This window comes from Equus quagga, chromosome 10 (assembly GCF_021613505.1).
Source record: "Equus quagga isolate Etosha38 chromosome 10, UCLA_HA_Equagga_1.0, whole genome shotgun sequence".
In the NCBI taxonomy this organism is placed as follows: Eukaryota; Metazoa; Chordata; class Mammalia; order Perissodactyla; family Equidae; genus Equus; species Equus quagga.
Window position 1 is genome coordinate 68,300,214 of NC_060276.1, and position 16,110 is coordinate 68,316,323.

At 43.6% G+C, this 16,110-nt stretch overlaps 1 protein-coding gene and 1 pseudogene across 1 annotated transcript in view; one reads left to right on the forward strand and one right to left on the reverse strand.

Moving 5' to 3' along the window:
• NHSL2 (NHS like 2) overlaps nucleotides 1-1,133 on the reverse strand; it is a 232,612-nt gene extending 231,479 nt beyond the window's left edge. The window contains exon 1 of the mRNA XM_046672915.1: nucleotides 209-1,133. Within this exon, the coding sequence (XP_046528871.1) occupies nucleotides 209-488 (280 nt within the window). The 5' untranslated portion in view covers nucleotides 489-1,133. The remainder of the gene's footprint in view (nucleotides 1-208) is intronic.
• Nucleotides 1,134-12,971: 11,838 nt separating this feature from the next.
• LOC124245469 (uncharacterized) lies at nucleotides 12,972-16,071 on the forward strand (annotated as a pseudogene).
• Nucleotides 16,072-16,110: the final 39 nt, after the last annotated feature.

Genomic DNA, 16,110 nt, shown 5'->3' on the forward strand with positions numbered 1-16,110 from the left:
CGGGATCCGGGAGCAGGAAGTTCCAGCGGGAGAGCGGCGGGTGGGGAGTCAGGAAAACGGGATCCCCTCACTCCCCGAGGGGAAGGGAAGGAAGGGAAGAGGAGGGGCGGGGAGGACGGCAGAGGAGGTGGGCGCAGAGCCGGACGCCTACTGGCGCCCCCAGAGGCGGGGTAGACGCGGGGCCGCGGGCCGCCCGGGCGCGATTTACCTAGCTCTTCCTCGTCGTCCTCCAGGCCGAGCAGGCGGCAGGGAAGGCGGCGGCGGAGGCGCACGGTGCGCCGGAACAGGCTGTCGGTGCGGCGCCCCAGGGCCAGCAGGTGCCCCTCGAGGTCCTCGAGCAGAGCCAGCGAGTGGCCACAGAGGTCGGCGAGCTGCCGGAGCAGGCTGAGCGCGGCCAGGTGGCTCACGTCGCGGAGCTCGGTCAGCGGCTGCGGCGGGTTGCGTGGGCACAGGCGCTGGGGCACTACTGTGCGCCTGTAGAACGGCATCCCGGGCGCGGGCGCGGTGGACCAGCCGGGCAGCGCGGCCGGCTCGCCCGGAGCGGCGCCCCCGGCCCGAGCGCCCCTGAGCAGCGGCCCCAGCTCCTGGAGTAGCAGGCCCCTGGGCGCGGGCCGGCGAGCGGGCGGGCGCCGAAGACGCCGGGCGGGTGGGCGGGCTGACCGGTTCCCAGCCTGGAGCGCCGGCTCCCCCCCGGGGCTGCACACTCGAGCCACCAGTCCCTCTGACTCTGGTTCGCTGGGCTCCTCCTCCTCCTCCTCCTCCCCGCCTTTCTCCACCTCCTCCTCCCTCCCTCTGCTACTTCGGGATCCCCCCACCCACCTTTTTTTTTTCTTTTGCGGTCAGAGATTCGCAGATTAACGCTTGATCCGGGAGAGGAGGGAAAGGGAAGTGGGAGTGAAAAGAGCGAGCTGGAGCGTGAAAGAAGGAATGTCTGCGTGAGTGGGGTGTGTGTGTGATATTCGGTGCCGTATGTGTGCCCGCGTCCTCCTGCGGAGCTCGAGTCCCAGTACCGATACAGTTTTCTGCCTTGTTTTTTTTTTAACTTCAACGTTTTCTTCATAAATAATAAAAATTCAAGCGTTCTCGTCCACACCAGCGAATAACCAGCTGAGACCGACCAATAGCCTGACTTCATTCATCTAACTTTCCTTCCCCGAATATGTACTCGGTGCCACGCACGGGCTAGACGAGGCTGTGAGTACAGCAGTCTAGCGCCCAGGAGCTTGGAAACGAGGGAGGAAGAGCCAAATATCTCACTTGACTGCTCAGGATGGCAGTATCTCTGGGAGTCCCAGGGTGCCTGGACTGCTGTAAAGGCTCTGGAATGAATGAATGAAAACAAACCCATTCTCTGGTACCAACGATTCAGTTCGGATAGAAGGACACCGCTCCATATTTTATGCAAAAAGAGAGCCTAGAGCCACCTCCTCCTGGCGGGGCCTGCTAGCTGAGGTGGGTGCCATCTCTGGCGGCGTTGGGCTCCAGGGCTGCCCCCTGAGGAGGCCGTACAGGAGCCGGGGTGTGCTTTCAGTGCTGGTAACCCTGTGGTCATGTCCTGATTTCTCCCCATTCTAGAAGGTAGGAGACAGGGGGACACTAGTGTCCTCAGAAAACCAGAGCGCCTGAGTGTATGTCCCTGTGCACTTGAGGAGTTGCCACTCGGAACACATTTTCAACACACTGAGCGCCCATCTGATTCTCCTCTAACCCACTTCCTTGACTTTGATGTGGTTCCATTTCTTCTTTCTGGTGGTTCTCGTCTGGTCTTTCCTCCTAAAATGTTCCCATCTTTATTATCCCTTATAATGTATTAGTAAAACACCTTGCACAGAATACGTGTATCTGCACTAATGATCCTGAGTGTGGCCTGTGCTCATTTATTCCTTTAGGGAATTGTCCCTTAAGCAGTGCAAGAAGGCTCTACAACTGGTTAAGAGTAATCCGATGAGCCTTTGTAGTAAATAGCTGTCTCTTGTTCAGTAAATTGGAACATGGATACTAGAAAAGTTGGGTTCTAATTAAAATAATAAACAAATGGGCAAAAGACAAACCCTTTTCTGATCTGTAAAATCCAGTTGCAGAATGAGGACCTGAAATTCTCTATTTGGCAAACTCAAACCTGAGCCAAGAGAGTGACTGGCAGGAAGTAGGACTTGGCTGGACTCTCAAGGGATACTTTTCCTTGACCTACGGACTGTTTAGACTGATCTCTGTTTGGAAGAAAAAGAAATGAGGTATGATCAGATTGAAGGAGACTGTGTGGGCAGAGCTTTGCTGCCTGAGGGCAGCGGGCCTAAGCTGGGCCTAATGTCTGATCCGCCCTCATTACTCCAGTTCCTGAAGCTGATGAATCTTTCAGGGTTCTATAATTAACAAGCTCAACTCCAAGCAAATCAGTGTTGGCCCCACGCCCTTCCCCCCAGCCCAGTCCCCTCACTCCAGCCTCTTCAGTGCACTGGCCCTGGCTTTCATCAAGGAAACATCAAGGACTTGCAATGGGGCCACCTCAGAACAGAGCCCCTCCTCCCTTCCCGGGACCAAAGCAGGACTACATGTACTGTGGAAGAAGTCAAGGGAATATAAGTTTTCACCTTCCTTCTTATCTCCAGTCTCTTCCCAACCAGAAAGATGAGACCTTGAGTGAGAGGCAGGCCTGGCTGTAGAGAGCCTCGGAGGAGAAGCACAGGAGCCTGGCTCTGGTCTTTGGAGGGAGAGTTTTGGTTCTAGAAGTGCCATACTCCAGCTAAGCTATCTGGTAAAGCTAAGGTAAAGGGTTCTGTCCCATGATGCTCCCACAACACCCTCCAGCACAGCATCCGCACAATCATCCTTGTTTAATAGTAATAATATTTCATTTGTAATAATATTGTCTCTCCTACTAGCCTGTTAGCTCCATGAGGGCAGGAATCAGGTCTGTCTTGCCCACTGTTGTATGCCCAGTGCCAAACCCAGTGACTGGCCCGCAGTAGGTACTTGGAAAATGTATGTTGGTGAATGAACAAATGAAGCTTGATTATAGGCAGAGCCTGGTCTGAAGAGCCTTCCTAAAGGATTTAACTTGGCCCAAGTCAATAGAGAGTCACTGTGGATTCTGGAGCAGAACACTGCCTGACACAAGGAAGGAGATGCTTGACGACTTTTCATCTGGAAGCAGTGAGAAGAGGCAAATGTGGAGGGCAAGCTTGCTACGCCCTACCTGCGCCCACATCCCCAGGGCCGAGTAGGCAGAAAGTGCTCTGTGAATTAAACATTTTCTTTGATTTGCCTATAAACATTCAGAAGGAGAGAGAGAGGGAAGGTGCAAAGGGGAGAAAGGGGAGGCCCTTAACAACCAAGCCAGACCTGAAAATACTGAGTGCTTCCCAGCCACCTACCAACTCCCAGACTCCAGGCCTGTAGCAGTTCATCTGTCACTGTGCTCAGAATTGCAATCCGAGCCTAAGCTGGGCCCACCTGTGGAATCAGATATGGGTCTGGCCCAGAAGCGGAGTCTAACGAAGAGTGGCCAGAGAAGTAGAAGGGAAACGGGAGAGTTGACCACTTATGACCAGCAAGGCCCCTCCTTTCCTTCCCACCTCCGTCCTGCCTAACTAATTGCTGCTAAGAACCTAGAATTTCAATAAAAACTGATTTGAAAGAATAAATAACTAACATAGGATATGCCATTTATCTTCCTCCAAGCTGGCAGTTTCCACAGCTGCAAAATGAAAATTTATGAGCGAATCTCATGCAACCTACCTAGCTTCCCAGTGCAGCCCTCAGTCTTATTTCTGGATGAAAAACAAGAAAGCTGCCCCCATGTTGCTACCTCTCAAATATACCCAAATGGTAGCATCTTGGCAACTAGGCAACGATGCCAGTTTTTTCCTTGACATTCCTCTATAGTCAACTAAGTGTTTTATCTAAGTTCTAAGAATATACATTCTACCCCACACCCTCTTGCCATGAGACGCAGTCAAGATGCTTTCCTTATGAATGAAAAAAAATATAGCCAGTAGGGGGATGAAAAGGCTGCTCCTCAATTCCAACTCTAGCTTTCTGTTGTTTCCTGGTTCTAAGTGTCTGTACCAAGACAAATTAACAAGAATTGGCAAATACTAGACTGACTCTTTTTTAAAATGTCATTTACCCTTTTTGGTATTAATGCTTGGCTCTGCAGTTAAGAACCCAAGTAAACTCTCTCTCTTTAGACAGGCCCAAAGAAAGTAGCCCAAAGAAGGCCAACTGGCCGCTTTTAGCTTTTCAATCAGAATAAAGCCCAGGATTCAATCAACAATGCAGACAAAACTCATGCTAATCAATGCCATACTCTGAAAAGAGTGGGAGCAGAGCAGTGCTGCAAGATTTGAGAGGGGAGAGCACGTTTCTGCCCTTGAGGCAGTGAGGCTTCAGAACGGGGAGGGGTGCGCCCCAGAGCTGGGCCTCCAGGGGTGGACTGGAAACTTACACAGCTATCAATCACCTTCTAGGGCAATAGGCGTGCAAGCCGAAGACGGCTCAAGGTCCTAAAGTAAATTCCTTTCAGCCCAGACTCTATGCTTCACACACACGCAGGGCAAACCCTTCAAGAATTCCATGAGGAAATAAACCTTTATTTCAAAAATAAACTTTGATGTTGTTTGAACTTTGGCCCTGACTCTGAATCCAGGCTGAAACTGCAAGAAAAGACTTGCAGTGTTTTAAAAGAAACTATAGGAGATTTCAGCAGAATGTGAACAGATTCTTTTTCAGTCCCCCATCCTCATGGCATATGTGGATTCCATCCTCACCACCAATCTCCTACCCTCCACCCCACCATCATGTTTCCCTCACTCACTTTCTACCTTATTGGAATGAGACTGTAATTAGGAACATTCAAATGTTGTTGTGTTCAATGGGTAATTTTATTTTAACATGCTTGCTTTTCTCAGGAGAATTTAATTGGGCCACTCCCTGACTATCCTACTCTTGACCTAACAACTACCACCCCTCCCCTGTAAACTCCTATCGCCCCACAAAATCCTAAAGCTGTAAGTAAAAGTCCTTAATCTCTCCAGGATGGGTTATGTCCACCACATGACGACATGTCTTCTATGCGTTTGATGTTAAGGCTAGAGTAGGTAATAACCATGTCCATCTCTACTACATTAAATTAGGAGTTGTTACACAGCTCAGGGCTTTGGAATAATTAGGGAAAAATGCTGAACCTGAATAGCTAACATTTCGGCTTTATCAAGCACTCAAGTATGGTTAGACATGTGGTCAGCTTTCCCTCTGTAGTAGGAAGTTATGCAGCACAGCATGGTGGTAACAGCCACATACGGGCTTTGAAGATCCACCGATCTGGGTTCAAATCTCCAGCTCCAGTGCCAGCTGTGCGTCTTGGGCAGGTTACTTAAACTCTCTGTGCTTCGGTTTCCTCATCCATAAAATGGACAAGGCCAATATTCAATTGATGTACATGACTATGGCTGTCCTTATTGTCTATAGGTCTCCTTTCTGATGATCAGGGCCTACACCATATTGATTGTTAAATATTTTTGAATACCACCCCTAAAAATGGTGATAATATTGGTACTTACCTTATAGGATTGTTCTGAAGAGTACATGAGTAATGTACAGAAAGTGCTTAGCACTGCACTTGGCACATAGAAGACACTCAAGCAATGTTATTAGCAGTATAGACAGTAATTTCCTAATTATAAAAAGGAAGAGACTTTTTTTCAATTATTTTATTGTGGTCATATTGGTTTATAACATTGTGTAGTTTCAGGTGTACATTATTATATATCAGTTTCTGTATAGACTGCATCGTGCTCACCACCAATAGTCTAATTTTTATGCATCACCATGTATATGTGCCCCTTTACCCCTTTCACCCACCCCCAACCCCATTCCCCTCTGGTAACCACGAATCTGTTTTCTTTATCCATGTGTTTCTTCATATTCCACATATGAGTGAAATCATATGGTGTTTATCTTTCTCTGTCTGGCTTATTTCACTTAACGTAGTACCCTCAAGGTCCATCCACGTTATTACAAATCACATGATTTTGTCTTTTGTATGGCCAAGTAGTATTCCATTGTGTATATACACCACTTCTTCTTTATCTATTTATTCATCACTTAATGGGCATTTGGGTTGCTTCCACATCTGGGCTATTGTGAGTAATGCTGCGATGAACATAGGGCTGCACAAATCTCTTTGAATTGTTGATTTCAAATTCTCTGCATAAATACCCAGTAGTGGGATAGCTGGATGGTATGGTTTTTCTATTTTTAATTTTTTGAGAAATCTCCATGCTGTTTTCCATAGTGTCTGCACCAGTTTGCCTTCCCACCAGCAGTGTATGAGGGTTCCCTTTTCTCCACATCCTCTCCAGTATTTGTTATTTCTTGTCTTGGTAATTATAGCCATTCTGACAGCTGTAAGATGGTATCTCATTGTAGTTTTGATTTCATTTCCCTAATAATTAGTGATGTTGAACATCTTTTCATGTGCCTGTTGGCCATATGTATGTCTTCTTTGGAAAAATGTCTGTTCATATCCTCTGCCCATTTTTTGATTGGGTTGTTTGCTTTTTGTTGTTGAGTTGTATGAGTTCTTTATATATCATGGAGCTCAACCTCTTGTGAGATACATTACTTGCAATTATTTTCTCCAAGTTGGTGGGTTGTCTTTTCGTTTTGTTCATGGTTTCATTTGCCTCGAAGAAGCTTTTAAATCTGATGTCGTCCCAATTGTTTATTTTCTTTTGTTTCTCTTCCCTGAGTAGACATAGTATCGAAAAGATGCTGCTAAGACCAATGTCAAAGAGTGTACTACCTATATTTTATTCTAAGAGTTTTATGGATTCAGGTCTTACCTTGAAGTCTTTAATCCATTTTGAGTTAATTTTTGTGTATGGTCTAAGATAACGGTCTACTTTCATTCTTTTGCATGTGGCTGTCCAGTTTCCCCAGCACCGTTTACTGAAGAGACTTTCCTTTCTCCATTGTATGTTCTTGGCTCCTTTGTGAAAGATTACCTATCCATAGGTGTGTGGTTTTATTTCTGGGCTCTCAATTCTGTTCTGTTGCTCTGTGTGTCTCTTTTTGTGCCAGTATCCTGCTGTTTTGATTACTATAGCTCTGTAGTATATTTTGAAGTCAGAGACTGTGGTGCCTCCAGCTTTGTTCTTTTTCCTCAGGATTGCTTTGGCTATTCGGAGTCTTTTGTTGTTCTACATAAATTTTAGGATTCTTTGTTCTATTTCTGTGAAGAATGCATTGGGATTCTGATTGGGATTGCATTGAATCTGTAGATTGCTTTAGGTAATATGGACATTTTAACTATGTTTATTCTTCCAATCCATGAACATGGAACATCTTTCCATTTCTTTATGTTTTCTTCAATTTCTTTCAATAATGTCTTAAGATTTTCAGTGGCTAAGTCTTTCACCTCCTTCATAAATTCATTCCTAGATATTTTGTTCTTTTTGTTGCAGTTGTAAATGGGATTGTATTCTTGACTTCTCTTTCTGCTAGTTCATTATTAGTGTATAGAAATACAACTGATTTTTGTAAGTTGATTTTGCAACTTTGCTGTAGTTGATGATTATCTCTAATAGTTTTCTGGTGTATTCTTTAGGGTTTTCTATATATAGAATCATGTTGTCTGCGAACAGCAAGAGTTTACTTCTTCCTTTTCAATTTGGAAACCTTTTATTTCTTTTTAATGCCTAATTGCTCTGGCCAAAACCTCCAGTATTATGTTGAATAGGAATGGCAAGAGTGGGCACCCTTGTCTTGTTCCTGTTCTCAGAGGGATGGCTTTCAGTTTTTCACTGTTAAGTATGATGTTGGCTGTGGGTTTATCATATATGGCCTTATTATGTTGAGGTACTTTCCCTCTATACCCATTTTATTGAGAGTTTTTATCATAAATGGATGTTGGATCTTGTCAAATGCTTTCTCTGCATCTATTGAGATGACCATATGATTTTGATTCCTCATTTTGTTAATGTGGTGTACCATATTGATGGATTTGCAGATGTTGAACCATCCCTGTGTCCCTGGTATAAATCTCACTTGATCATGGTGTATGATCCTTTATGTATTGCTGTATTCAGTCTGCCAATATTTTGTCGAGGAATTTTGCATCTATGTTCATCAGTGATATTGGCCTGTAATTTTCCTTTTTTCTGTTGCTCTTCTCTGATTTTGTTATCAGGGTGATGTTGGCCTCATAGAGTGAGTTAGGAAGCATTCCATCTTCTTCAGTTTTTTGGAATACTTTGAGAAGGATAGGTGTTAAATCTCCTTTGAATGTTTGGTAGCATTCTCCAGAGAAGCCATCTGGCCCTGGACTTTTGGTTTTTGGTAGGTTTTTTATTATTGTTTCAATTTCTTTACTTGTGATTGGTCTATTCAGATTCTCTATTTCTTCTCGATTCAGTTTTGGAAGGTTATATGAGTCTAAGAATTTGTCTATTTCTTCAAGGTTGTCTAATTTGTTGGTATATAGTTTTTCATAGTATTCTCTTATATTCCTTTGTATTTATGTGGTATCCATTGTAATTTCTCCTCTTTCATCTCTAATTTTATTTTTTTGAGTCTTCTCTCTTTTTTTCTTAGTGAATCTGGCTAAGGGTTTGTCAATTTTGTTTATCTTCTCAAAGAACCAGCTCTTAGTTTCATTGATCCTTTCTACTGTTTTTTAGTCTCTATTTCATTTATTTCTGCTCTAATTTTTATTATTTCCCTCCTTCTGCTGACTTTGGGCTTTGTTCTTCTTTTTCTAGTTCTTTTAGGTGTAGTTTAAGATTACTTATTTGAGATTTTCTCTTGTTTGTTGAAGTGGGCCTGCATTGCTATAAATTTCCCTCTTAGAACTGCTTTTGCTGCATCCCATAAGAGTTGGTATGTTGTATTTTCATTTTCATTTGTCTCCAGGTATTTTTTAATTTCTCCTTTGCTTTCTGTATTGATCTGGTGGTTGTTCAGTAGCACGTTGTTTAGTCTCACAGATTTGTGGGTTTCTCAGCTTTTTTCTTATAGTCAATTTCTAGTTTCATAGCATTGTGGTTGGAAAAGATGCTTGATATGATTTCAAGCCTCTCAAATTGAACGAGGCTTGCCTTGTTTCCCAATTTATGGTCTATCTTTGAGACTGTTCCATGTGCACTTGAGAAGAATGTGTATTCTGCTGTTTTTGGATGGAATGTTCTATATATATCTATTAAGTCCATCTTGTCTAGTGTTTCATTTAAGGTAACTGTTTCCTTGTTGACTTTCTGTCTGGATGATCTATCCATTGTTGTAAGTAGGGTGTTGAAGTACCCTTGTATGATTGTGTTGCTGTCAATTTCTCTCTTTAGGTCTTTTAGTAGTTGCTTTATATACTTTGGTGCTCCTGTGTTAGGTGCATATATATTCATAAGTGTTATTTCCTCTTGGTGGAATGTCCCCTTTATCATTATATACTGCCTCTTTGTCTCTCATTGTCTTTTTTATCTTGAAGTCTGCTTTGTCTGATATAAGTATGACAATACCTGCTTTCTTTTACTTGCTATTTGCTTGGAGTATCCTCTTCCATCCCTTCACTCTGAGGCTATGCTTGTCTTTAAAGCTTAGATGTGTTTCCTGGAAGCAGCATATTGTTGGGTCTTGTTTTTTTATCCATCCAGCCTCTCTGTGTCTTTTGATTGGAGTATTAAATTCATTTACATTTAGAGTGATTATTGATATATGATAGCTTAATATTGCCATTTTATCTCTTGTTTTCCAGTTGTTCTATATTTCCATTTTTTCTCTTCCTTCTTATCTCTGACTGCCATTTCGGTTTGGTAGTTTTATGTGATAGTTTTCTCTTTATTTATGATTTGTGGCAATATTCTGATTCTTTGTTTAGTGGTTACCATGAGGTTTGTGTAAAAGATCTCCTAGACGAGATAGTCTGTTTTCTGATAGCCTCTTATCTCAATTAGCCTAAGCACGTGCCCTCCCTTTCCCCTTCCCCTTCTGAGTTATTGTTGTCACAAATTATTCTTTTTTGTGTAGTGAGTTTGTGACTTAATTGAAGTGTTTATAGTTATTTTTTATGCTTTCCTTCCTTTTATCTTTTATGTTATAATTGTTTGCTAACCTGTTCTGATAGAAAGCTGCAATTTTCTGATTTTATCTGTCTGTCTCCTTGCTCAAAACTTTTTAAACCTTTGCCTTTTTGTTTCAGGTATAAGGCTTCCTTCATTATTTCTTGTACAGGAGGTCTAGTGGCAGTGAACTCTCTCAGCTTTCATTTACCTGGGAAAGCTTTTATTTCTCCATCATATCTGAAAGATAGTTTCACTGGATAGAGTATTCTTGTCCAAAAGTTTTTGTCTTTCCGTATTTTGAATATATCATTCCATTCTCTCCTAGCCTGTAAAGTTTCTGCTGAGAAATCCACTGAAAGCCTGGTAAGGGTTCCTTTGTATGTTGTTTTCTTCTGCCTTGCTGCCCTTAATATTTTTCATTTGTCATAGACTTTTGCTAGTTTTAATATTATATGCCTTTCAGAAGGTTTTTTTGCATTGCTGTAATTAGGAGTTCTATTGTTTTCACGTACTTCTAAGTCCAATTCTTTCCCCAGGTTTGGGAAATTCTCAGCAATTATTTCTTTGAACAAGCTCTCTGCTCCTTTCTCCCACTCTTTCCCCTCTTGAAAACCTATAATCCTTATATTGCTCTTCCTAATTGAGTTGGATATTTCTGAAACATTTCTTCATTTTTTAAAAAACTTAGTTCTCTCTCCTCCTCCACCTGTAGAATTTCTATATTTCTGTCCTCTAATTCACTAATTCTGTCCTCCATCAGCTCTATTTCTTATGGTTTCTAGATTATTTTTTATCTCATCAATTGTTTTCTTCATATCTAGAATTTCTGTTTGTTTGTTTGTTTTAGAGTTTCAATTTCTTTGGTGAAGTATTCCTTCTGCCAATTACTTTTATTCCTTAGCTCATTGAACTGTCTTTCTGAGTGTTCTTGTAACTTATTGAGTTTCTTTATGACAACTATTTTGAATTCTCTGTCATTTAGTTTGTAAATTTCTGTGACTTCAGGATTGACTTCTGGAGATTTGTCATTTTCCTCCTGCTCTGAAGTGTTACTGTAGTTCTTCATGGTGTTTGATGCATTGATCCTTTGCCAGTGCATTTGTGGTAGTATCAGGTCACAGATCCCACCTGTCACCACTGGGGGGAGCAGGAGCTGTGTTTTCTGATCCCATCCCATCTGCTGGAAGTTGTGCAGGTAGGGCTACTCTGCATTTGCATGGGGTGGCTGTAGCCACTCTGCATGTTATGCTCATTTGAGCAGGGCCTCTGTGCTGGGCAGGCTGGTTGGGACCATAGGTGGGACCTCTATGCTCAGCAGGGGACCAGCTCAGCTGCTGTGTGCTAGCCTACACGAGGGCTGAACTGCCACTCAGTGGGACCTTGGGCTGTTGTGCTCCATGGGCTGGGGTGCTTTCTGAGTGGGTGGGGCACCTTATTGCCTGTACTGTACTAAGGGCAAAGGACGCCCCGAGGGGGGTTGAGCCACCACTTGGTGGGTCCCATGAGCTGCTGTGTGCCACTGGCAGTGGCACCTTCTGAGCAGGCAGCATGCCTTCTCACCTGTGCAAGTCTATTCCTAGGAGACATGGGACTCCTGTGATGGAGAACTTTGGCTTGAGGATTCCCTGTCAGCTTGAGAATTCCTGAGAACTGACCTGAATCATGGACTGATGGCCCTCCCAGCCATCTCCAGCCCCCTCCACATTTTCTCTCACAGGAATTTTCCCTAATAAATTTCTCACATGTCTAATCCTGTCTTGATATCTGCTTCTCAGAGGACTCAGGCCAAAACAGTCACCAGTTAACCAACTCAATAACCTCCTCTCCATATTTATCATACTCCACCTCTCAGTAGCATTTGACAATGATGACCACATTCACCTTCTTGAAACTCAGTTCCACCTTCACTTTCAGAATACTACTATCCTGATTCTTCCCTAGCTCTCTAATAGTGTCACCTCCCAATACAAGTTTCTATTCTAGCCTTCTTATTGGGAGACAATTCTCCATGGTTCTCTCGTGTTTCTGCATATCTTGCAAGCAGAGGCACTGACTACCTTTGTTCCAAACTATCTTTTTAAAGGATATTTGAATAATGAACAGCCTTGGAGGATACAGAAAATATCCAGATCAAGTGTGCTTATGGTCTAGCTTAATAAAGATAATGCCTTTCTCTGGGATGAAGAGAAACCATACTTCCTGCCTATTATAAAAGATTCAGGGGTGCCAGCCCCATGGCCGAGGGTTAAGTTCGTGTGCTCTGCTTCGGAGGCCTGGGGTTTCACTGGTTCAGATCCTGGGCATGAACATAGCACCACTCGACAGGCCATGTTGAGGCAGTGTCCCACATGCCACAACTAGAAGGACCCACAACTAAAATATACAACTACGTACTGGGGGGATTTGGGGAGAAAAAGCAGGGAAAAAAAGATGATTGGCAAGAGTTGTTAGCTCACGTGCCAACCTTTAAAAGTAAACAAAAGATTCAGATTCCCTAAGCTTAGAGTTCTTCTCTTCTAATGCTACCCACTGCATGTGCAGGTGACACATGGACTTCTTTGCATTGCTCTCAGGCACGTGGGGCTCAGGGAACCAGCATAAAAATGCTAATGCTCTGGCTACTCCTATTACTATAATAAAGTCCTTTGTCTCTGACCTAGGAATCTCGTGTCTTCAGCTTGTGTCTATGAAACTATGGCAGGCTAACTCGTTAGCATGCAAGTAAGGTAAAACCTCAGAGCCTTCACAGTTCTTGATACATCTCATCTCACACTACACTCTACTTAATCAACTCATCATTGGGAGAGGTCAAGAGTAAAACAGTTCCTCCTGCAGCCTCCATATTACTATTTGCAAGAGTGAAGAGTGGATTCCAGAATTCTTCAAAGAATTGTGAAGGTTTCTGGTAAGAAATCTATGACTGTGCACTGGAGAAAGGGAAATAATCAAAATTTGGGGGAATTACTGGACACTAGCTCTGAACTGATGCTAATTCGTGGTGACCCAAAACATCACTATGGTCCACCAGTGATGGTAGACTAGGGGTCAGACTAGGGGCTGGTGGGGATCAGGTGATTAATGGAGTTTTAGATCAAGACCATCTCACAGTGGGCCCACTGGTCTCCCAAACCCACTCCATTTTCGGAATGCATGCTTAGAGTAGACACATTCCACAGCTGTCAGAATCTCCACATTAGTTTCCTGACCTTTGGAATGAGGGCTATTATGGTAGAAAAGGCCAAGTGGAAGCCAGTATAACTATCTCTATCTACAAAAAGAGTGAACAAAAAGCAATACTGCATTCCTGGAAGGATTGCGGAGGTTAATGCTATCAGCAAGAATGTGAAAGGTTTAGAGGTGATAATTCCCCCCACATCCCCATTCAACTTGCCTATTAGGCCTGTGCAAAAGACAATTAGATCTTAGAGAGTGAAAGTGAAATTAATCAGGTGGTGACTCAATTGCAGCTGCTTTTCCAAATGTGGTTTTGTTGCTTGAGCAAATTAACACAGCCTCTTGTACCTGGTACGCAGCTATTGGTCTGGTAAATATTTTTTTTCCTCTGTGCCTGTTAGTAAAGACCCCCAGAGCAGGTTTCTTTCAGCTGGCAAGGCCAGCAGTACACCTTCACTGTCTTACCTCAGGGGTAAATTAACTCTCCAGCCCTACGTTCATGAGAGACTTTATTGCCTTTCCCTTCCAGAGGATATTGTGCTGGTCTCTAACACTGATGACACTATGCTGACTAGACCTAAGCAGGAAGTAGCAACTACTCTAAACAAATTAGTAAGACATTTGTGAAGTGGAAGATGGGAAATAAATCCCACAAACATTCAGAGGCTTTCCACATCAGTGAAGTTTCTAAAGGTCCAGTGGTTGGGGGATGTCAAGACACCCCTTCTAAGGTAAAGGATAAGTTATTGCATCTGGCCTTTACTTACCACCAAAAGAGGCATAAAATCCTAGTGGATTTTGGAGGCAGTATATACCTCATTTGGATGAGCTACTCCAGTTCATTTATCAAGTGGCCCAAAACACTGCTGGTTTTGAGCGACACCCAGACAGGTCCAGGCTGCCGTGCAAGATGCTATGCCACTTGGGCCATATGCTCCAGCAGATCTGATGGTGTGTCAAGTGTCAGTTGTAGAAAGAGATGCTGCTTGGAAACTTTGGCAGGCCCCTGTAGGTGAGTCACAGTACAGATCCTTAGAATTTGGAAGCACATTCTTATCCTCTGTAGCAACTACTCTCATTTTGAGAAATAGTTTTTGGCTTGCTACTGGGCCTTAGACTGAATGTTTAACCACGGGTTATCATGTTACTGTGTAGCTTCAGCTGCCCATCATGACCTGGGTATTGTCTGACCCACAAAGCCATCAAGTTTGCACAGTTCGCATTCCATTATCAAATGGAAGTGAAATATCTGAGATCAAGTTTGAGATCAGAAGTGATATATATGAGTGCCTGAAAGTTCAAGTACATTGTATGAGGAAGTGGCTCAAATGCTCATGGCCCCTACTCCTTCTACATTACTTTCTTTCTCTCTCAGCCCACACCTATGGTCTCATTGGGAGTTACCTACAACCAGCTGACTGAGGAAGAAAAAATTTGGGCCTAGTTTACAGATAGTTCTCTACAGTATGGAGGCAACAGAAAGTGGTGCAGCACTACAGCCTCTTTCTGGGAGACCCCGAAGGACAATGGTGAAGGGAAATCCTCCTAGTAGACAGAACTTTGAACAGTGCACCTGGATATTCATTTTTCCTGGAAAGTAGAAAAGGCCAGAGGTAAGAGTCTATACAAATTCATGGGCTCTGGCCAATGGTTTGGCTGGATGATCAGGAACTTGGAAGGAACGTGATTAGAAAATTGGTGACAAGGAGATCTGGGGAAGACGTATGTGGACAGAGCTCACTGAATGAACAAAGAATGTGAATATATCTGTGTTCCATGGGAATTCTCATCAAAGGATGACCTCAGCAGAGGAGGATTTAATAATCAAGTGGCTATGATGACCTGTTCTATGGATTCCAGTTAGCCTCTTTCTCCAGCTATTCCTGTCATTACTCAATGGGCTCAGGAACAAAGTGGCATGATGTCAGAGGTGAAGGTTATGCATGGGTCCAGCAACGTGAACCACTGAGTGCCCAACTGCCAGCAACAGAGACCAACACTGAATTCCTCATATGGCACCCTTCCCCAGAGTGATCAGTCAGCCACCTGGTGGCACGCTGATTACTTTGTGTCACTTCTATCATGGAAGGGGCAGCATTTTGTTCTTACTGGAAGATATACATACTTTGGATATGGATTTGCCTCCCCTGCATGCAATGCTTCTCCCAAAATTACCATCCATAAACTTAAAGAATGCCTTATCCACTGTCACAGTATTCCACACAGCATTGCTTCTGATCAAGGAACTCACTTCACAGAACTGAAGTATGTCACATGGAATTCACTATCTTACCACTTCCCCTTCATTCTGAAGCAGCTAGCTTGATAGAATGGTGGAATGACATTTTGAAGACTCAGTTACAGTGCCATCAGGCAACAATACCTTGCCTGGCTGGGAAACGTTCTCCAGGATGCTGTATATGCTTTGAATCAGCATCCAATATGTGAGGCTATTTCACCCATGGCCAAGATTCGCGGGACCAGGAATCAAGAGGCGGAAATGGGAGTGGCTTTACTCACCATTACCCCTAGTGAGCCACTAGCAAAATTTTTACTTCCCATCCCTGCGACCTTGGATGTCTTCGTTCCAAAAGGAGGAATGCTTCCACAAGGAGGCGCAACAATTGTTCCACTGAACTGGGAGTTAAGACTGCCACCCGGCCACTTTGGGCTCCTCATGCCTCTGAATCAACAGGCAAAGAAGGGGGTTACTATACTGGCTGGGGTGATTGATCATGATTTCCAAAGGGAAAATGGGTTGCCACTGCACAATGGGGATAAGGAAGATTATGTCTGGAACACAGCAGATCCCTTAGGATCTCTACCCTACTTTAGCCACTAACCCACATGGCCATACCATTGACCTTATCATTACTAAAAA